General features: G+C 36.5%; 4 protein-coding genes across 15 annotated transcripts in view; 2 read left to right on the top strand and 2 right to left on the bottom strand.

The window, feature by feature from the left end:
• The window catches only part of LOC118265712 (epidermal growth factor receptor substrate 15-like 1), a 32,163-nt gene extending 21,808 nt beyond the window's left edge, over positions 1-10,355 (bottom strand). For 2 of the 3 annotated variants that reach the window (XM_050694783.1, XM_050694785.1), the window contains exons 1-4: positions 10,230-10,355; positions 9,743-9,787; positions 8,259-8,393; positions 226-324 (exon numbers count right to left, since the gene is read on the bottom strand). In XM_050694783.1, coding sequence (XP_050550740.1) covers positions 226-324; positions 8,259-8,393; positions 9,743-9,787; positions 10,230-10,256 — 306 coding nt within the window. In that variant the 5' untranslated portion in view covers positions 10,257-10,355. Of the gene's footprint in view, positions 1-225; positions 325-2,940; positions 3,146-8,258; positions 8,394-9,742; positions 9,788-10,229 lie in introns of those variants that run through there. The other variant, XM_050694784.1, reaches the window with a different exon arrangement.
• A 198-nt stretch (positions 10,356-10,553) lies between these two features.
• LOC118265998 (glutathione S-transferase E14) lies at positions 10,554-23,310 on the bottom strand. Of its 10 annotated transcripts, XM_050694793.1 has the most exons (7): positions 23,204-23,264; positions 22,995-23,100; positions 21,132-21,260; positions 11,474-11,633; positions 11,167-11,364; positions 10,906-11,022; positions 10,554-10,813 (listed from the first exon to the last, which is right to left on the bottom strand). In XM_050694793.1, the coding sequence occupies exons 4-7, from the start codon at positions 11,624-11,626 to the stop codon at positions 10,619-10,621; spliced, it is 663 nt and encodes a 220-aa protein (XP_050550750.1). In that variant the 5' UTR covers positions 11,627-11,633; positions 21,132-21,260; positions 22,995-23,100; positions 23,204-23,264; the 3' UTR covers positions 10,554-10,618. The 10 variants fall into 10 exon arrangements, with proteins under 10 accessions (XP_050550750.1, XP_035435216.1, XP_035435218.1 ...); XM_035579323.2 differs by lacking the exon at positions 22,995-23,100 and having other exon boundaries at positions 23,204-23,293; XM_035579325.2 differs by lacking the exon at positions 21,132-21,260.
• On the top strand, positions 12,837-17,436 carry LOC118265997 (glutathione S-transferase 1). The gene is made up of 7 exons (XM_035579319.2): positions 12,837-13,020; positions 13,281-13,419; positions 13,502-13,560; positions 13,807-13,948; positions 16,536-16,729; positions 16,816-16,913; positions 16,994-17,436. The coding sequence occupies exons 1-7, from the start codon at positions 12,980-12,982 to the stop codon at positions 17,077-17,079; spliced, it is 759 nt and encodes a 252-aa protein (XP_035435212.1). The 5' UTR covers positions 12,837-12,979; the 3' UTR covers positions 17,080-17,436.
• On the top strand, positions 18,726-23,173 carry LOC118265713 (coiled-coil domain-containing protein 50). The gene has a single exon (XM_050694787.1). The coding sequence runs from the start codon at positions 19,179-19,181 to the stop codon at positions 20,505-20,507; it is 1,329 nt and encodes a 442-aa protein (XP_050550744.1). The 5' UTR covers positions 18,726-19,178; the 3' UTR covers positions 20,508-23,173.
• Positions 23,311-23,728: the final 418 nt, after the last annotated feature.

Raw genomic sequence — 23,728 nt, 5'->3', positions numbered from 1 at the left:
ATATTATAAAGCTCCAGAGTTTGTTTGATTGTTTGTTTGTTTGAACGCGCTAATCTCCGGAACTACTGGTCCGATTTGAAAAATTATTTTTGTGTTGGATAGTTCATTTATCGAGAAAAGTTATAGGCTAAAACGTCACATTATGACTAATAGGAGCCGAGCAGAGCGGGTGCAACCTCGCGGAAGTAGCTAGTATGAACATATGAATAGTTTTAATAAACTCACAACTTTAGGTGGTGGTGCCTCGGAGTGTATGTTGCTCATGTTGATGTCCTTGCCGGCCTGCGCGAGCGCCACCAGCTTCAACGCCACGAACAGTCCTGCCTGCAACACACGAACATAGCTTAATGACTTATGTCATTTCATTTACTGTCTATTATTATCACATTAGGTCTGATAGTTTGTATGTCTGTTCTAATTAGAATGATCTGTTTTACCCATAAATAGATATTACAGGTAAATAGATATGTGTTATATTTATAATAATTGTTGTAAATTGTAATAATGTTAAATATTGTATAACAGTACTGAAGCAGTATGGACTTCTTTGATTGGTATACTGCTTGCTAACAGTTTTTAAACTGACATGGTCACTAACACTATTATTAGAACTTATGACGGGATATTTACCATGTTTATTGATTTTGAGGAGTTTCCGATATTTCGGCACTGTTTCAAGCGCCATGATCACGGATTAACTGGAGTAAATGCGGGTGGGTGTTTACGAGCAGACAAATCGGTCTACCCGCTTTCTCGTTCGTTTTTTGCTGACACCAGTAATACCACTACCATTGTCACTTGTAACTCGGCTCAACTCTCGACACACAAAACTCACTGTGTCCGCTCGCGAACTTTCTTCTTTCTTGGCAGTTTTGCGGGTTTTACATACTTCGTATACCAGGGTCAGTACTACCTACAGATTGATGGTGTGGCAATGGGCAGCCCAGTGGCTCCGGTGGTGGCCAACATTTGGATGGAACATTTCGAACAGTTGGCTATCTCCACTGCCACTACATCTATAAAGCTGTGGAAGAGGTATGTCGATGACGTTTTCTGTGTCATAGAGGGGGGCGAACAGGAGGTGAAAGTATGCTTGGCATAAACAACATACACGCGAAGATTAACTTCACCTACGAGTTGGAAAATGAGAGGACATTGCCATTTCTGGACGTGAAGATTTTAGTTCGTGCTGACGGCTCTCTGGGACACTCGGTTTACAGGAAATCGACTCACACTGACCGATATTTACAAGCTGATTCTCACCACCATCCCAGACAACTAAACTCTGTAGTCACCTCACTCACCAACCGCGCATATGATTTATGCGACGAGGAACATTTACAGGAGGAGCTGACACATGTGATGAAGGTGCTGCGGAGTAACGGATATAGGATTGCAAAGCACAAGAAGAAACCCACTAATAGACATCGGAGGTGCGAGGTTGAGAGGCAACCAGCATTTATGCCATATGTGAGGGGAGTGACAGATAAGGTTGCCAACATTCTCCACAAATATGCCATAAAGACTGTCTTCACTCCTTTCCGGAAAGTTTCCCAGATGCTGCGTTCGCCGAAGGATAGCTTCCCTCTAGAAAAACCTGGGGTCTATAAAGTGGACTGTAGCTGTGGCAAATCATATATCGGTCAGACTAAGCGTACTGTGGCTTGTAGAATTTCTGAGCATATTAGAGCGGTGAAAAACAACGACGCACAAAAATCCGCTATAGCTCAACACATCTTGGAGGCTGGATCAAACCACTGGATTGAGTTACATAACCCACAAGTTATCTCGACAGAACGCCACTACATACCTAGACTGGTGAGAGAAGCGATTGAGATAACAAAGTACAAAAACTTCAACCGGGAGGATGGGTTTCAACTGTCGAGGGCTTGGAATCCAGTGGTCCAACTATGTAAAACCCGCAAAACTGCCAAGAAAGAAGAAAGTTCGCGAGCGGACACAGTGAGTTTTGTGTGTCGAGAGTTGAGCCGAGTTACAAGTGACAATGGTAGTGGTATTACTGGTGTCAGCAAAAAACGAACGAGAAAGCGGGTAGACCGATTTGTCTGCTCGTAAACACCCACCCGCATTTACTCCAGTAAATAATCCGTGATCATGGCGCTTGAAACAGTGCCGAAATATCGGAAACTCCTCAAAATCAATAAACATGGTAAATATCCCGTCATAAGTTCTAATAATATTGCTTGCTAACAGACGAATATAGCAAATAATATAAATAAAATATTGCTGTCTGTATGCACTATGTATAGAGATATTTTATATCTGTAAAACTATTACAAAACCTATGTTCTATAAAGTCGGAAGCGTTTATCCAGCTGGCATTGTGAGAGGGATACTTAATGTTAATTCATCTGTCTTCTGTGAATAATCAGGAAGTGCTAATACCGAAATCATGGATTTGATAAAAAAAACATCAGGAAATTCCATCAAAGACTTTTATAGAAAAGCTAACATACCTCCATAGCAGATTGCACATACATATATTATTTTTTTATAAATAAAACAAGAAAAAGGATCCCTACCTAGATATAAATTAAAATAGGCAACGCCTGTCCTTTAAAAGTCATAGTTTTCTAGTTAGAAAAGCCTTCGAAGCGAATAAAGGTCGCTGTGGTGTCACCTAAAAATAGCAGCAGGCCTTCAAGGAAAGCCTATTCTAGTCTTGTGTATTTTCTAATTAAATATCTACCATTTCTAAGTCACGACCTACACCTTGCCACGATTTAGAATAGATAGCTATTATAGTAGTATATTTAATTTTAATTATTAACCACATTTTTATAGGTACTCTCTGTTTCAACTGTGTAAATGTAACAGTCAACTAAAACCAAAAAACTGTATAGCGTAAATCATCAAGAACTTAATATAAATACAAAAGCGTATAAAAGTAAACGGAAATATCAATATACATATAATTACAAAGAGGGGCAGATCACCGACACGTAGGCATTGGTAATCACGACACGTGCAGCACTAATGGCTCGCTATCACTGCAGCTGCCATTAATTACCGAGCGACAGACAAACACCTTCACAAACAAACTTATTCACGCATCACTTATGTAACGATTCAATGAAGGAGACTGCACGGAGTGTGGCGGCACTGGTGGCGGTGGGCATCGCCACATCGGCCCGAGTACACACGAGCACGGCGGAGCTGATAACGCATTATCGTTACTCATTTGTAATTAAATACATCCTCCGCATTGCTCCGCGTCAATGTTTGATGTTTCGTCATTCAGGCTTTAACGTTTTTTATGATAATAAGATACACTTATATCTTGTTTTTCAAGATGAAATTCAAGAACAACAAACTTGTTAAATACTAGATTTAAATGTAATTTTCCTCATTACAAAGAAACAGATAACGTGCCGCACAATTTACATCGACACCTAACAAGTTTACTGCAAATAAAAACCGTTACCCTTGACTGATATTGGAGGCCGATTTAAAGAGAAATCGTAAATGCAGCGCTATTCAACTATAATCCAAACATACATAAAAACAGTGCAGACATGAACACGCTGAAAGTGGACATCACCCACCATGTGTTCAAACATGACACACGTCCAACATGTCGCTACAAAGAGTTCCCCACCGGAGGGCATATCCTTAAAACAGGACGGTCTGTGCAAAGGAAGACGGTAAGCCAGATAAAGGCACATTGCGGATAAAAGAATTTTGCACACTAAGTAAAGACCGGCCACTACACAATTTTTTCGAAAGCACTTTGAAGATGAGGCTTATGATCCCATTTTGTTCTAAAACAACGGATTATGTTGGGTACTTATACTGTAACGAGTGCTCCATTACAAAGGCTTGAACCCTCGACCTTTCGATCGCCATTAGTCGTTGGACTACTGCGACCTTCGCTCGTGGGTGACTTTCGCGATTTCGTGACCAAGTTACTTTTCATATTATATACGTTTTAGTAAATCCTGCGGAAAGGCAGAAATGTAAACTAACTATTGTAGTTTAAATGGGTATCGAATTGCCTGCAGCACATTTCCGCAAGGTTTACGAACTAAATACTATATGTTAGGTACTTGGGTAGGTAATAAACCAGTCTCCTGGTTTACACAGTGCCAATAAGTACTAAGGAACGAGTAAGTTTCGAGCTCATTGCATACCTTAGAAGCTTAGGCAAATTGAACTGAAATGTTAACATTTCATTGTTTAACGTATCAGATAACTCTTATTTATTCCGAAGTCGGGGATAATTTTGAAACTTTTGTCTTTCAATTTCACTTTCAGTGTCAAAACAAGAACGTAACACCCATGGAACAATACTGGCTTTGTAGCAAACATCCAGTAAATGTGTCTGTGTGTACATAACGGCCGCCAGTAATTACTAGCGCCTGTCCTGGGAGTACGCAGAGTGCAAGTTTATGTCCGCGCGTACACAGCACCCACTCGGGAACAAACTCTACAACTTTTGATAAAGAGTGACAGCCACGCCACAACAGTCTCGAGTCTTTAGTCAGCCGAAAGAGGTTCTAGAGAACTACAATACTTTTAGAGATTAGTACCTGATTGCTTATTAGTATCAAATTACCCACACATGTATATTGTATAACTTTGTAAATTATAGATGTTGATGTCTTGCCTGTATACCAGATAATGTTGCTTCGTGTACGTATATGTAAAATAAGGTTATTTTGTGACATATTCCAACTTAAAGTTCTATATGTATGCCATTGCCACCAACCAGTAAAAGCTATTAGATTATTAATAACTGTCATAACAAACACATAATCGACATTATTAGAAAATCTCCTACTTTAATTTTATTCCTGTTTCCCCTTTCTTTAAATAAGCGTTGACAACATTTTCGCTCAAATACCTTCATGTGCATGAAGATAGCTTTACCTAGCAAACTTTGAAACAATATTCACGTTTCACTGAGCCGGTCGCATGGCGTCATGGCATCAAAAGAACTTCCTTTCTGCAAGGGATGACCTAAATCCTGCTACACTCATCAACATAATATATCTTGTAAGCGTTCCATGCAAAAACTACTGAATCAATTCAGATGGGATCTAAAGTCAAAGTTATTTAAGTATTTCAAATAAAGGCTCTTTTGAACGTCAAAGAAAATATTATAATTTTAAAAATGTCTCTGTCGGTCAGTTCTCTAGTACTCCTTAGTTTACATATAGATCAATTTCACGCTATTAAGTAAATGGAAAGCTAGTTTTTTTTTTTTTTTGTATCTATAAGTGTTATAATTTATCTGAGAACTTGTGCAGTGTTTAGGAATAGAAATATACTGAATCGTTAACATCGATTTATAGGTCGGATATTAAAAAAAAACGAGTAACCCAGGAGTTAGTTAGTAGTTGTAATAGAAGGCTTTCTTGGTAACTTAAAACTTTGATTTTTTGTAATGAAAGAGTCATCTTATAAAATAAAAAAACCGGCCAAGTGCGAGTCGGACTCGCCCATGAAGGGTTCCGTAACAGCAAATAGATGACATAATATAAAAGTTATAAAATAACTTGGTTTTACATAGTGTTTGTATGAACGACAAAGTTATATTTGCGGTTTTTGAAAATGTTTTATTTCTTAAAAACTAATAATGATATCTGGTTCAAACCAATTTACGTTGTTAGTTTATATTGAAATCTACAGCATATATTTTTTTTAGATTTCTCACTCTCTTATTTTAAAAGTTAGAGGGGGGGACACTATTTTTTCCACTTTGGAAGCGTCTAACTTTCAAACGGTTGATTTTCACGAAAAATGGTTTTAGGAACCTTAATGTCTTTTTTAAAGACCTATCCATAGACACCCATCACGGATATCTTAGCTGAAAAAAACATTTTTTGGAATCAGTTCCATGTATGGAGTGCCCCCCTTAAATATTAAAATTTATTAATTTTTATTCAAAATTCGAATTGCAGTTACCGAAATACATCAACCTACAAAGTTTCAACTATGTAGGCCCAACAGTTTGGGAAATAAATGGCTGTGACATACGGACGGACGGACGGACGGACGGACGGACGGACGGACGGACGGACGGACAGACAGACAGACATGACGAATCTATAAGGGTTCCGTTTTTTGCCATTTGGCTACGGAACCCTAAAAACCCAGCGTTGTAAATTACAAAGGAAATATCTTTCTATTAAGAGAAACGATGATGTCGGCTGCTAAATGAAGCTGAATGCTTATTTACCTACGCAGATCAAAGAACACGTAATCGTAGAAACACATTGTCTAGTACCTACTACAATCTCAGTGTTTATTTACTATTGAACAAACACCTATAGTTTACAAAAAACCTCGGTAACTAGTGTACAGCTGCCGTTTAACGTTTGAAATTCTCTATGAAAAATGTACGATATTTTAATGCAATATGATGTCCAGTATTTCATATAAATGTGACTTCAACAGACTAGTCTAATAGTCTAGACAGTTGCGTAACCCTAGACTGCGCCAAGTCGACTAAAGTGCTGCGAGGCTTACTGCCTATAAACTTGATACCCGGGCATTTAGCACTTGTGACGCCATACACCGTAATAAAAAACGATCAAAATTATCGGGGATAACTTTAATAGTCTCGTTATAAAGTTATTAAAAATACATCTTAAAGACAATCTTGTTTCTTGTAACCAATATAAAATGTATGCTATCATTACTTAAAAGGACAAGTCTATAATGCTACAGTTATAGATTGCTTTAGTGCTTAAAACATGGACATGATTTCCTTTTGCGATAATGTTAATTAATTCCACTATTCGTAATGAGCCAGAAGCTAACCATTTGTTAAATAACTTCGTCTGCTATTTTATTTTTATTAAAAACAAATACTTGAACAAATTATTCAAAAAATCGTAATTTCATCGTTTTCGTGACCAAAAGCCTGAAGGCGGAAATAGTAATTTGGTAACCATATCTAAGAAGCCGTAGAAATAATTAAAGGTCATTCAATACTGACGCCAGTGTCACTGACGCAAGTCATTGACTTGAAAAGATTCACTTTCAAATAGGAATCTTAGTACCTGGACATCTCAGGCGCCTGATAAGATAACAGCACTATCAGAATGATTGACACATCTCGTTGTATCATGCATGTCGCACACTAAACATTTAAATATCTTTGTCTCAATTGCAATTCTAGACATAAGAAAGTGTTATATTAATTTGTTGATGATACTTCTCAGGATCTTATTATAAATTAAATATTTACATGCCATAAGAAATAAGGGACATACAACATGTCTATCATTCCTCAACCCAGTAGGTATTATAAAGACCTTACATGCATGTTTTTTTTTTATTTATATTCTGTATGTATACACATATTTATAGCAAATATTTCTTATTCTTATTCTGAAACAATTCAATGAGCTGCGTTTAAACAATGATACCAAGCAGGGAATTAAACCGCGATAGTTGATAGCCTGCAACTGTTAAGCCAACTCAGCTATTGGGTCTCACCTAAAATTATTTTTTTCGAAACAACATTATTTTTTTCTTTAACAGCTAACAGACATGTGCTTCTATGCTATTTTTATGGAATAGCAGGCAAACAAGCAGGTATCTCACGGAATGGTAAGCGATCAGTGGCCCTCATGGACATTGGACACCCTATATTTTTACACTAACCAAACTCATTGATACAGACAAATGACTATATTATAATATTCAGCCTGTCTTCTGTTAGTACTTTTTATCTAGCAATAAAATTAATATTGATTACAATAAAAAAATAATGTACAAGTGAGTCACAAATGTCCTATGTTGAACTTCGATGGAATGTTTAATTCCATTTGGTATATTATATACTAATTAGAATTACCAATTATAAAATGGATCCCTTAAGTAATTAGCCAATAAATTAAACACATTAATCATTTTCATTGTCCATTATCCTTTTCCCCTTTACCATTCATGTCAATGACAAACATAGTGTATATCCTTTAAATATGTATTTTCATAAACAGATAGACTCAAAAACCATCTCATGTGTAGTATTTTGATTTGGAGCTAATGTTATTGAGACCGGATGGCAGTCTATGAATAATATAATGTAAAATTATCTTAGCTATTAATTATGGCATTTATATAACACTGATAGCATTTGATATAATTATTAACCTTTCGTCTGCTGGGTATATGAGACAACAATAGAATACACATTGTGTCTCACACTGATCAGTGCTTCAGCATACGACGGGTTAATGCTTACTACTGTTAAATAGATACATGATTCATAGATATTAACTTACTTTATCAAGGTACCCCTTGCCGGTGGGGTCGGACAGGTCCCATATCTTGCTAAGTACCACATCGCTGAGCCGGGACTTTTTGAGAAACCGAGCCGCATCCAATGCTTGGATTGTGCCTGCACCATTGGGATCCACCTGCAATATGAACAAAGTATTATAATAATTACACCACATATTGTATCATATATGTTTTTCCTAGTCATGTACAACATAATTGCTATATCATGCACCTTGAATGGGACAATTTAACCAGTGTGGGACTACACTCAAGGTCATAGAAAGCATGAAGGAACTATTTATGATGTTGCTGTGTATTTTTTTGATAAGTAAAAAACACTAACACATAAAAACTGTTTAGTTTTGTAAATAAATCTTATGAATTATTACAAAGAAGGTTTTGAATACAGTTTCTGAAGTACACACCTACATCAGTTTTCATATTTAAGTTAGATGCTACTAACATTTCCTTGAAATTTGTGGATGCTTAATAATATTGTACAACCAGGTGGCAAGCTGCCAAACCATTGCAAGTGCTTGTGAATAAACCTCTAGCATATCACAGAATTACTTAGTTTTTAGTATAGAAAGATTACATGAATATTTGAATCTAATTAGAAACAATTATGATATACATAAGTCAAAGCATTTATTTCAATAATTAATCCTAAATTACGCACTTTTGACTGTCAAATTAAATTGTCCATCTAACTATCTATCTATCTGTCTGTCAGTGAAGCTAGGTTCATATAATTTCATATTAGTGTAGAATATTTCAAATAACCAAAATAAAAATAACAATATTTTCTATAAAATTAAATTGATAATAAAAAAGTGTATATTGTAAACTGTAGTTATAAATTGAAAAAACATAACCCTCCTTCTGGCGCAGTCGGGTAAAAAGAAATTTCATGTAACTATCATAAAAAAAAATGTTTAGGCAGAAATATAAATTGTGTATCCTAAAGAAAAATGTGGTGTATAGGTATAAATATCAATGAGTGAGACAGGTATGTACTGCTGTATGTAACTATAAAGAAAATAAGTAAACAGCTTTTATCTTTTACTATTCCAGTTTGAATGTAACACAACAAAAATGATGACAATGATTGAATAGAACAGAGTCATCTTATTTATCTGTCTCCAGGATTCATCATTTAACATTCAAGTAATAAAAACATTTCACCAATTTACAACCACCCATAGTAAAAGAACAAGCAAAATTATTGATTGCAATAACTCACAACTCAAATCTAACTATAGCCTTTACTCTCTAAGAAATAAGAGTTACTTTCCATTCAATACTTTGATTTGTCCCATTAGACATTGGCCTAGAACTTCACTTTACTGGACAATTTAAATTAAAAACAGTACATAAACAATATTATCTAAACGCTAATGTTCGTAATCAACCAATAATTGTATCGAAACATAGTAATTAAGTTAATTATTTAAATTAACAAGTGGAAACAGTGTTTAGTACTCACCTGGTGATAATATGCTTCGTATATAGCGCTGTGGGTCCCTGCCACCTGTAACCGTTCAAACCCCATTTTCATAACGTAATATCACTACAAAATAATGATCTAGAACCTTATTTTGAACGGCTATGGGTGTGACATTTCAATACTCCTCACGACGTTTCCAACTTTCGCGAAATGGATACGATTACGTGGTCTTATAACACAATACATCCAAAAAATTGACAGGAAACACTAATTACAAACTTTATTTAGCAATTTGAAAACAACTACTGAGTAGAACAGACAGATAAACTAGAGATATTCTATAATTTTTGAGCAGCGTAATCCGTTCACGGTACACTAAACTTTAACTTCAGATTTTTGTATGTTTTCACATTGGATGACAAATTTGCACTGCACCAAATTATAGTCACATTAATAAACTGTTCTTTAAAATGTTAGACTATATCATTTCAGCCTTATAAACTACTCAAATCACAAATAATTCTACCTGAGTAGGAGAAGGCAAGGCAGCCATTTTTTACATCTCCTCGTCGACCAATCAATAAGCGGCCATAGACTAAAGAAAGTTTGACATAAGCGGTGCCAATGATGGGAAATGTCCAAAAAGTGATCTAAAAAGTTCGCATTGTTCTTCGTTGTCTATGGGTTAAAATTGTTTTCACAGACTTGATAGAATATTTTCAATACAAGTAAAGTAAGGAGTAATTTTATGGGAATGTACTTAATATTACGTTTTATATGTGCTATAGACATTACAAATGAAATTGGCATCCGAATGATAATTTAGATATATTAAAAATAAAACACTGCATTTACATTGATTAATTTATTTCTACGAAATAACTGCAAGTATACCTACAGCACAACAGCATCAATTTACTTGTGTATTACTGGTTTCATAGCATCTACAAAGCCTTGTAAACGTTTTAAGCCTTGCGTATTTATTTCAAAACATGGAAGATTTTTTAATTCCTTCATCCAGTCTTTCAAGCGTTCGTGACGGTCCAAGAGAGGAACCAATATTTCCAGAGAACTTATAGTAGTCCCACAACAAATGTCACAAAGGCGTATCTGTAATATAATCACAATGTGTAAATAATTGTGTTAAATATTAATTTTATACCCTAAGTAGAATCTCCTGGAGTCGAATAACTAAATCTCACCTTATCTCCAGTGAGCCACTTCTGTTTGGCTAAAAGGAGCTCACAATGGTCCAAAGCTGAATACCACTTATTAATCAAAACTTCGTTAGCTGGCCATTTACCGGCAAAGAGGTCGCTCTGAAAATAAAATTTGGGTATTGTAGTATTAGGTAATTTAGTTCGATAGGTCAAGCTTAAGGTGACCACATGCAATCAATTATGAGTCGAAATAAAATAACATGAAGTCGGTTAATTAAACCATAAAGTTAACAGTTTTCTTACAAATATAGCACTATCAATTGGAAATAGTATGCCAGCATCAAAGTAAAGCCATTCATCTATTTTTGCTCTAAGAATGATATCATCAGGGTACAGATCTTGGTTGTTACTCTTTCTACAGAAGTACAAGGCTATGGCGTGACTATCGCATATATTCTGCCCGTTTACCGAAAGACTTGGCACCTTCTGAAAGGGGTTTATCTGTAACAAAACAAAAGCAGGCATCAATATCATTGTCGAGATACCTATATAATAGGTACGTTTCAAGTCATCATCTCACTCAGTTCAGAAGAAAGAAGTAATGCGATACCTTTTTATAAAATTCAGTTCGGTTCTCTCCTTTGAAAAGATCGATTTTTTTAAATTCGATATCAATGTTCGCTAAAGATGCTGTCATCATGGCGAACCTCACTGGTGGTGACGCTTCATCTCCATACAGGATCGGTTTCACTGCTTTCTCCATTGTATGTCTATTTAAAAATATAAGTTAAAGTTTATACAATGTATACCTATTAATAAAACAGTAGCTACCTAAAGTATACTTATTCTGCCCTATTCGGTAGTCAGTCAGAGATTACAGATGTTCGTTAGTTCTTTAATTATTGGTTGATTCTAATCCAACCAAGACCATTTTGCTAATCGTTGATGGTATACAAAATTCACACCTTGCCTTTGAGCCGTGGGGATAAATAGAATTCCTTACCTATATGAAGCGCTACAATTTTATGCACACAATATTATTTTTATACGAACAAATTTATTTAACACTAGCGAACCTGGCGAACTCCGTTTCGCCACCAATGATGTTCTTAATTTTCTTTGCCATAAACCTTACGGAACTCGAGACCTTTCCAACGAATGCAAAACCGTGGAAATCGGTTCGTGCTTTCTGGAGTTATAGCGTCAGGAAGGAAAACCCGACTTATTTTTATATAATAGATAGATAAATAAGTATATTCTTAGTTAACTCCGCGAAGCACACATACGATTAACATTACATCATGTTTTTTAATCCCCGCCAGCGTTGTCAGCAGTTACAGGATTAGACAAACTCATAGGAATTTCTTACCTGAGTGCACGTTTTTCAAAGTGACACAAAACTTGATAACTTTTGAAACATTTCGTTCCAGTAATATACATTTATAACGCCGTTTATAATTTTACTGTAAGAGACCACTGACCAGAGACGATCCCACTAGCATTATGATGAAAAGGAATAATGTTGATATCTATTTATGCACTTTTTTTTCTCCTTGAACGGCAGCCGAGTCTCCAGAACTATTTACACTTGTAAATTAGTTTGAATCTATAACGTCGCCACACACTACCTACCGATTACGTTTAGAATCCTGTTACCTCCTACATTATGCATGACAGACCCCTGATAATATCACACATTTGTATCTCAAAATTTTATTGTTGTTTCCAAAAAACATATTGTTTTACAAATATAACCCAATATATTTTTTACTCAAGTGATCCTTATAAGCACTGTACTGTAGACTGATGATGAAGCGAAAGAGGTATGTAAGAGTCGTAGCAATTGGCGGTGCATTGTCCATTCTCTGCCTACCCCCATAGGATACAGGCGTGTAATTATGTATGTACAAGCACTGTGCTCAAACCTTCTAAATTTTAGAACCTTCTTTGAATCTGATAACTATGTTTTTTAAAACAAATACATTGGCAGTTGTAGTTGCTAGACAATTGGATGAAAAACATTTTGCAATATCCATAAAATATAATACAAAAATGCATATATAATTAATTCCACATTCACTCTAAATTATAAAGTAATTTTTAATATATTCACTTAATGGGGCTTTCAGCAAGTAAAAAGATTGCAACGGGCTTAAAGTAAGTCTTCTTTATTTACCTAAGTACGTAAGTAACAATAGTTTAAATGCCAGGAGACTTGTATGTAGTTGCTCAGAACAAGTTATTTGTTAATTATAAGACGAAGCAGCGGACAACGGGGAAACTGGTTAGTTGACTACTGAATAACTGTTAGTTAGGGACACACATACATACCCAGGCCAGATAGCATGTACCTACCACGCGTATACAGGATAAACTTAATTAATTATTACCGCAGAATCATTTAATTCGTACCACAGGCACTGCACGTTATGGAAAGCTGACAGAAGCCCCGCGTGTCGAGCCGTAATGATGGCGCTGGACGCCATGAACCTGAGCATTACGGAAGTAGACATTAACATAGATAAAGGAGAACATAGAACACCTGAGATGCTCGCCGTAAGAAACTTTCCATACAGTACATAATTGTGTAATGATAAATAAATGATACAAGGCAAAAACTAACAAAACTTTGTTTCAGCTAAATCCCTTACAAACGTTACCAGTACTCAAGGACCGCGAGCTTGTGCTGTGTGACAGGTACCTATTAATTTTTTTTTGTGTTTTTTTTTAACTAGTTAGTACCTAATGACTGCCCGGTTGGCGTACCTAGTAGGTAGCGCAGGTTCGATTACCATACGGTACGCCTCTTTGTGTGATTTACGAATTGTTGTTCCTGGTCTGAGTGTGACGCGTTTGTGTATGTGATTTTAAATGTTTTTAGACGCACCGGGAGAAAAGTTTCCAGCAATCAGATAAATAGTTAATTCTATCTTTTACTTGCAGTCACGCCATTTGTGCATACTTGGCTGGTCGGTACTGCGACACCGGCCGTCTGTTGCCGAAGGATCCTGGCGGCCGTTCCATAGTAGACCAGCACATGCATTATAACAGTGGAACCCTATATCCTCGATTCCGCGCGGCTGCTGTTAGTAGTATTTACCTATATTGTTCGTTTTTATAAACTTTCCCATTTCTCATCTATATCTATCTATCTATACTTATAATAAATCTGTAGAGAGGTCAATTCTGTACATGAAATATATTTCCAAAATAACTATCAGCGGGTGATTAGTGATCGATACTGACGCCAAAAATGCAATCAGAAATTTTTTTGTCTGTCTGTCTGTATGTTCTTTATAGAAACAAAAAAACCGGCCAAGTGCGAGTCGGATTCGCCCATGAAGGGTTCCGTAGCAGCAAGTAGATGACATAATAACAAAGTTGTAAAATAACTTGGTTTTACATACTGTTTGTATGAACGACAAAGTTATATTTGCGGTTTTTGAAAATGTTTTATTTCTTAAAAACTAATAATGATATCTCGTTCAAACCAATTTTCGTTGTTAGTTTCTATTGAAATCTACAGCATATATTTTTTTCAGTTTTCTCACTCTCTTATTTTAAAAGTTAGAGGGGGGGGGGACACTAATTTTTTCACTTTGGAAGAGTCTTACTTTCAAACGATTGATTTTGACGGAAAGTGGTTTTAGGAACCTTAATGTCATTTTTAAAGACCTATCCATAGACACCCATCACGAATATGTTAGCTGAAAAAAAATTTTTTTTGAATGAGTTCCATGTATGGAGTGCCCCCCTTTAATTTTTAAATTTATTAATTTTTATTCAAAATTCTAATAGCGGTTATGAAAATACACCATCCTACAGAGTTACAACTATGTAGGCCCAACAGTTTCGAAAATAAACGGCTGTGACATACAGACGGACGGACGGACAGACAGACATGACGAATCTATAAGGGTTCCGTTTTTTGCCATTTGGCTACGGAACCCTAAAAACCACTCGACAGATTTCAACGAAACTTGGTACAATTGTTCTTCATACTCCTGGGCAGGTTATAGTATACTTTTCATCACGCTAGGATCAATAGGAGCAGAGCAGTGAAGGGAAATGTTGGGAAAACAGGAGAACTTACTAATTTTTTTAAGCTTTCGTCGCGTGTGCAGCCTTAATGGTTAAAGCTACACAGAAATCATGTATGACGGAAATGTTCTCCTTAAAATTGTTTAAAAAATATTCCACGTCAGCAAATGTCTATCTCTTATGGTTGACTCACAATAACACGTATAACTCCCGATAGCTTAGCAGTTCGGAGTTTTCTGATTATATTTGTCTACTCTTACGTTTATAACACTCTCATTCATTCATTCATCACTACATAGTATAAAACAAAGTCGCTTTTTCTGTCATGTTGTATGTCCCTATGAACGCTTAAATCTTTAAAACTACGCAACGGATTTTGATGCGGTTTTTTTAATAGATAGAGTAACTCATGAGGAAGGTTTTTATGTATAATACAGGTATAATATATCACCATTGCACCCATGAGAAGCTGGGGCGGGTCGCTAGTATTATAATAAATCTGTAAAAGGGTCAATTCTGTACATTGAAAATATTGAAAGAATAAATAGCAGGGATACCAAACCCAGTGATTAATTTTTTTTGTCTGTCTGTCTGCCTGTATTTTCAGGCATCACGTGAAAACTAACTGTTCGATTTCGATGAAACTTGGTATAATTATACCTTATTATCCTGTGCATAAAATAGGATACTTATTATCATATAAAAATACGTAGAAAAAAAAATCTTTATTTTTCAGTTTTATTCTACAGAACACGAGCTCAACAGCAGTAGCTCAATAGAGGATCTCCTTTATTATTATGGGCTTCGCCGTATTTGGGTCCAATAGATGGGAGAAATAAAACATCCACGCGAAGACCGACATCCACGCGGACGGAGTCGCGGGCGGAAGCTAGTATTATAATAAATCTGTAGAAGGGTCAATTCTGTACATTGAAAATATTGAAAGAATAAATAGCAGGGAGTGTTACTGGATCGATACCAAACCCAAATATGTGATTTTTTTTTTGTCTGTCTGTCTGTATGTTCAGGCATCACGTGAAAACTAACGGTTCGATTTCGATGAAACTTGCTATAATTATACCTTACTATCCTGAGCATAAAATAGGATGCTTTTTATCCTGGAAAAATACGTAGAAAAAACTTTATTTTTCAGATTTATTCTACAGAGGGATCTCCTTAATTATTATGGGCCTCGCCGTATTTGGGTCTAATAGATATTTATAAGATGTCATTGTCAGAGTTACTCAAAATGGAGAAATAAAACTTCCACGCGAGACCGACATCCGCGCGGACGCAGTCGCGGGCGGAAGCTAGTACATAATAAATCTACCACTAATAATGTACTCAAAATGTCCCACCTAATAATGTACTCAAAATGTCTCAACTCAAGTCCCCAAGATACAGGATTATCCTAGTTTGGGGGCTACCGATACACTTGATGACAATACCAAAATTAAACAAATTATTGTGATATAGTATAAGACCATAATGACTGTGAAGTTCGTTAATAAATTTATTCTTATTCTTATTATTCTCATTGAAGCAGAAATATTTATGCTAATCGTTTATTTTTAGTTAAAAAATATTAGTGCCTAAGCACAGATCATTGACGAATTCCTTTTATGTTGCAGTATCCGATCTTATATGAAAATTGCAATTTTCTAATGCCACAACAAATACAAGACATTGAATGTGCTTATTGTGATCTGGAGTGCATGTTGGTTGGAAGAAGTTGGTTTGGTGGCAGTTGGGCAACTCTAAGTGACATTATCTTTGCGTCCACAATCAGCACCCTCAATATATTGGTGCCTGTTGACAAATACAAGTGAGTAAATTAAGCCCAAAATATATCTGTTTGACTTGTTTCCATAGCAACTTGGAAAAGAAATAATACTCTATTTGCAATTTCAGATTCCCAAGACTCTCGGGGTGGCTTTATCGTGTATCAGAAGAATTGTTTTACGTTACAGCCAATAGGAAAGGACTCTGCGAGTTTTCGAGAAGAATAGGCGAGTTATCACAAGTACAACAGTCATAAGTTTTTAAGTCAAGAACATATTTTTACAAACATTATGTTTGTCAACATCAGATTGCGGCTGTTGTAATGATACGAAAGAATTCAAGTGTCCAAGAACCTCTAGGAGACGACGGACGCTAGCGCTGACCAAAACATAATAAAACCTTGGGGTTTGCCAGAAGTTGTGGGCGGGTGCAGTTTACCGAAAGTAGACTAATGGGCCTGTATCGCCGTATCCTGAAGTACTGCAGGTAACAATCTCCCGATAAATGTACCTACTGTTCATTTCGTTTCGTTAATGAGTTAAAATTCTATTGGTTTGTAAACTATTAAATGTATTCGCAAAATTGTTTGTGCATTTATTACAATATGCAGAAGTAATAGATTGTAGGTTATCAAAAATCTATAATCCGTTAGGTACACGCCCGTTAGACTCCTTGCTACGCCAATGGCAAATAACAAGCAATGTATTTATTATATTTCATGCTTATTCGAAATAAATGAGTGATAAGCCACCAAGCCTTTTTTCTGCCTAGCTACCTGTATATAAATTAATATTTATACATATAACACTTTTTAATCCCCGAAAAGTAAATTATCGGAAAACTTAAATACGCCGACATTATGACGAAAACATTTAGGTACTCGCCAGCCACACTTTCAACTACTGGACTAACGAGACACTTTACAGTACATTCAGTACAACCACATACCTGTATACTACCTATCGTATCAATGGCATGTACGCAAATAAAACAAAACCTATAAATAGATAGCTTCCCTAACTCTGAAAATGGCAGAATAAAGTAGACTAGAAACTTGTTGAACCCGCTTTTGACGTGTGGACAGTGAGCCACCGGAAAGCATTGAACAACCAGTTTATGGTTTATTACAAGAACAGGAATAATAAGTTGCGTGTTTTCGGTTTTGTTATTTCAACACGAAAATTATATTCCCTTAATAAAACTGATAATTAGTTACCGGCTGATGTACTACGTGCCGCGGGTTCGATTTCTGCGCCAGTAAAAAAAAAATGGCATTTTCTGTGTAAAATGACCAGGCTCGAAAACACATAAGCCGTTGGTCCTGCGCCTGACCTTTCTTGGTCGTGTCAGTCTGCCGTCCCATCGAGATTTAGGCCAGCCGTACACGGACTGCTTCAAGCAGTTATAACCGACTGCTTGAAGCCGCGACTGCGCGATCAACTATAGCCATTCATTCGCTGCCGTACACACGACTGCTCGAGCAGTCGCGACCGCTTCAAGCCGTCAACTGCATGATGAAATTCCATCGTGCCGTCGACCGCTCGCGAGCAGTTGCGTGGCATACACCGACTGCTCGAGCCGTTGACTGCGCTAGAGCAGTCGACAGCTCTCCGACTTCCCTCCCCCCGCCCTTTGCCGCCTCTTTGGCGTCTGCTGAAAAAATCAAAAGAAAATCAACTACTCGAGCAGTTGGGTACACGCTACCCAACTGCTCGAGCAGTCAACAACCGACGGCTCAAGCAATCGACTCCGACCGCTCGAGCGGTCCGTGTATGTCGCTCAGCCGCTAACTGCTCGAGCAGTCCGTGTACGGCCGCCCTAGAGTGAGGGAACAGAGAGTGCACCTGTGTTGGCGCACACACTTGTGCCCTATAATCTTTCCTGCGTAATAGGCTAGTCTAGTTAGAGAGACCGGCCACTTTGATCGAATTCAATCGGAAGGTTTATTGTTTTCAGTAATTATAAATTATCTCTGGTATTTATTTTTATTCTATCCATTGTCCCTGCACTTCTGAGGAATTTATTTGTCTATGGCATAGTTCTGTCAATGAATGTCAGTGATTGTTGTCCTGTCATGCGTGTCTGTCATCTCTAGTTTTCTTGACTATTTTAATTAATTTATTTGTTGTCAAGTGGAGGAGGGAATGAGTGAGGAGTGTTCAACGTAATTCATTATGTAGATTATCAAACATTACCGTCCATTGTTCGCACAGAGTTCACAGGAGAAACGATAAAAAGTTTATTGGGGATTCTCACGGAATCAGAAGAAAGTTGACGTGAAAGGTTTCTGCTGTATTATGAATGGTGCTGTCGTTCTAAAGCTGGTGTCATCACCATGTCGCTCGTGTCGTGCTAACATATAATAAAATATTATTACGTTACGCTAACGTAACTGGTGTTGTTTTACTTCAACTTCTGTAAATAAAAAGTGGAAAAGTTTGAAAAGTCTCAATAACTTTTTATACCGTCATTACACACCAGCCGCACCAGCAATGGCCGGGTTCCAGACGAGTGACACAATGCCCAAGTTCGGCCACGTGACGGACTTACGAGAGCAATGGCTCGTGCGTGCTGATGGGGCGCTGGCGCACCGTCTACAGGATCGAGAAATCTCATCCCATCTGTGCGAAAATAGATATCGCAATCAGCAGATTCGTGAGGACTTCCCAATAGCCCTTAATGAACAACGAGACATAGAGCACGAAGTCCACTTGAGAGAACTTACTCGACGGCGACAGGCCGAAATTGATGCAGAAATAGCACGAGAGATGGCTGAAATTAATCTGCGCAGGCAACGTCGCCAGCGCTCCAGTGACATGTTGCAACAACCCAGCTCGTCCCGCGCCGCGCCCCCGGCGCCACTTCCTGTCACTTCTGTTCCAAGTGAAGATATCAATCCAGAAGAGCTTGGTCTGTCTCCAACTGAACTTGAAGAAATGAGAAGACGACTGGAACAAGAAGAGAAAGATGCCAGGCTCGCTAGGGAACTGAGCCATGAAGACAACAACCAAGATGCTCTATTGGCTGACATGAGATGTGCAGTAGAAGCTCAAGATGGTGAGTTGGCAAGATTGTTGCAAGAGAGAGAATACAAAAAACTTCAGAGAGCCAAGGAGAAGGCAAGACAGAAGGCTTTGCTAAAAAAACAGCAGAGAATGGCTGCCCAGCAACAAGGCCAAGCACCACAGGTAGACAGTGAAGCCAGTTCTACTCCACAGGCAACACTGTGTGATGCCTACAGTAACCCTCGAGATATGATCCGCGAGAACCGACTCAGACTGTGCAAATCTGTTGATTCTGATTTGCATTATGTTGAACCATTTGAAAAAGAATCCATTCAATCTAAAGCCAGTGCCTTGCAATCCTTGGAGATGTCAAATCAGTATTACACTCGACAACCTGAGGCTGGAACTTCAGGCAGTAATTTGTCCCACTCCCACTCGCAATCTATTGAAGATAAAAAGGTACCCAGTAATCAGAGTTCAGTGCAACACCGACAGCCTCCCCCTCCACCGACAACTAGCAAGAAGCCTCGTTTTCCAGACCCAGTGAGCATCAGACCAGCCTCACACTACTCCACTGAGCAGACGGTGCCTGAAAGTATCCCTCCTCACAACATGGCTCACAGCTACAGTGAAAACAACAACCTGTACAGTTGTACATACCCGCCAGACATCAACCCGCCACACATGGCATCGGACAGACATGACAACAATAAGAGGCTCTCTGTTATATCAGACATCAGTGCTGAAGGTCTGGCAAAAAAGAAAAGTAAACAAGCTGACATGAATAAGAAAAGAAGGGGTTGCAAAATACAGTGAGTTTGTGAAGGTGGTCTCATACAAAGAAGTGAAAAGCCTTTTAAAGATGTGCAATTTAATAGTGGAGTGAATGATAATAGGGTAGAGTATATTGATGATGGGATTGTGTGATTGGAGTTGTAGCTGATCTTTTGTGTTCGTATTTTATTGGATGACAGTTACACCTATCAACAATTCAGCTCAAAAACCTTTTTTATAAAGTACCTAGTTGTAGTTGTAGCACAGTAAGTTACATTTTATTAACATTGTTTTTGATATTTGATTTCGATTGATATTTTTTCTATACACTTAAATAATTATTATTTATTATTACTTATATTTTAAGCTCTGCTATATCATTCATATATTTAAGTCAGGTGTGGTACTTAACAATCACTGGGCATTAAGGACTTACCTTTAAGTAGGTACTTGACTCATTACAGATAATGTCAAATGGATGTGCCATTGGCTATTACTGTAGATAAAATTAGATTACTAATAACATTATTTTAAATGTTACCAAGGTCTATTTTCCGAAACAAGACTACATAAGAAGTATTAGTTAACTTTTTTGTGTCTATATCAAAACAGTAATAGTTATTAAATCACTGAATTGGTAGACATGATTCATCTGACTCCACATACCAGTACTATGAATCACAGCCACAGGCACTTAAATAGGTTTGATATTGCAGAGTAGGTGCAGTTGTCAGCTCATTAGTGGTGTATAGTGCTGCCACTAAGTTGCTGTCAACTATTTACTTGCAGCAGTACCTGCAGAAACCAATGAGCCATTTAAATCTAAGGTCAGATTGTGCCTATGGGTACTAACATAAAGGGGCAGGTTGCCAATATGAATGGTACTGATGACTACAAGCCAGGATCAACGTTGTAGTAGCACCTAGTTGTTTATGAATGAATGCATAAGATAAAATAGACATGAATGCCTGTTTCCTTATGTTAATACCCATTGTCTAGATGTAAGTGCAGACATTCCAATAGTAATTTATTTTTATGTATGGGTACTTATTTACTAAATAGTCATTAAGAAATTATATATTTTAAACTCTATATTTATCAAAAATAGTTTACTAAATTATAATATTCAAGATGATCCAAAACTTGTAAAATCTCAATAAATCTCAAATATATTCATTTGAAGGATAAATAGGTACAAAATAATAAATTCAGTGGGTCCATGACAAATAAGACAATATAATTAATGTTGATTATTTTCCAAATTTTTTAATTATTTAGATATACATAGAATGATTAAGTTTCTAAGATCATCAAATAAATCTCTTATTTCGTAAGTACTTAATATCTGTATGTAAGACTGATTTTAAAATGACCAGTAATCACATATGTAGTGCCCATTTGGTGCTTTTGTGGAATTTCTTCCACCATTCTTATTATAATTTTTCATAAATATTTTTGGTATTAAGGTGAGATTATTCGCAAATGCAAAAGTGTGTTAGAAAATATTTATAATAATTGCTTTCTCAGTGACTTTCTCCAACACAAAGATGAGTATGCAAGTCACGGCGAGTCGCGAATGACATCACATTAGAAGAAAGGTCATTCACACACTCGCATAACGTATCTACATGGATAATGGTACATATTGTGTTCCATTCAACCATTTAAAAAAAAACTTTTCCTTGGACAACATCATTGTTATGTAACTGTTACAATATTCTAATTTCTAATCGGTGGTTTGGCTAAATATACGCTACTACCTACTGCGCTCATTATTCTATTATTTGGCTTTCTTGAATACATTGTTTTAGATAATAATGTGTTGTTTTCAAAATCTTTACTTATAAAGATTGGAAGTTTGTCTTATTTTTATAAAGAAAATCATTGTTTGTTATTACAATGTTTACTATTGTATTACGTAATTTCTACTGGAATGTAAAGAATCTCCGTTGAATAAAGACGTTGTAGGTCGCGCGTGCGTCGTGTAGATGATTAAAGAATGAGAAATAATTACACTTATAAGCATTAATATTATATTTTTAATTTGATGATTGATCCTGATATTAAGGATAGATACTTTTTAGTACAGAATAACAACAAATTGCAAATTAAAAACATCCTATTCAGTGGCGTAACTACAGGGTGGCAAGTCGGCAAATTCCCATCTGGACTTCTATATTTTATATTTGATAGGTCTCAGCTTCGATGGGTTTGCTACGAACCTCCCGAAGTAAGTATAGTTACGCCATTGATCCTACAGAAATATCATATAAAATATATAATTACAAACAGCCTGTCACAAGTTTAGAAACTCATTTATGTTTATTTATAAGCTAAATATAATATTTAGTGTTCTTAGTTATTACTAATGATTACGTACTTAATAATTAAGAATAAGCTTTAATCGCAATGTATGGCCTTGATCGTGCCTTAGTAGTGGAACTGAACCAAACTCTTATATTTATAAACTGTATTTTAATGTTATTTTTAATTTAGTAAACATAAAATTAGTCTATAGTTTATACTTACGACTTATGGCTGATTATTTCAAGTTGCTCAAGTGTGAAGTCAAGCGAAGTCGCAACGCTTCACCTCGTAATTAAAATTAGTAGGTGTCTGATAGATCGGCACCTACCTTTAACATGAACAAACCCATCTGCACTGTATCCGAATACATAAACGTAAATAAAACGTATGGTAAAATCTTACTGTTGTATTAATAAATTAGAAAAACCTACCTATATATCTGCTCTATTCCCTTGATACTGACGTCAATGCATAAATTGACTCATGTACTTGTGGGTAACATGATTTCTATTTAACAGATGTATGTACTAATACCCGATATACATAGTCAACCAAATCCGTTCAGTACCTTTTTCATGAAAGAATAACAACATACATACATGCATACGTCTTCACAAAGTTTCGCATTAATGATATGTAGGTATATTAATAGCCTGTAGGATTTTATCTCTCTAAATTGGTCGTTAATTGCGTAACAGGATATATGTGGTATTTAGATATTTAGTTAACCCGAGTATGTATGTAGAATTGATGACGGCGGGCGGATGAGACGCTCATTGTGGACGCATTTTATGTGCTTATCTGTGTTGATATGTATGTAGTTATGTACCTATCGCCTATACAGAGCTGCTTTGGTTTATGTTTTGAAGCCCTTCAAGCGGTAACCGCTAACTTCCTATGTCCTTGTTTCCAATCTCACAACGATACGTTGATATGTAAGTTAAAATAAAAAATTG

Source organism: Spodoptera frugiperda, chromosome 7 (assembly GCF_023101765.2).
Source record: "Spodoptera frugiperda isolate SF20-4 chromosome 7, AGI-APGP_CSIRO_Sfru_2.0, whole genome shotgun sequence".
NCBI classification, from domain to species: Eukaryota; Metazoa; Arthropoda; class Insecta; order Lepidoptera; family Noctuidae; genus Spodoptera; species Spodoptera frugiperda.
Note: the sequence above shows the minus strand (reverse complement) of the source record. Positions and strands in the feature narration are given on the sequence as shown.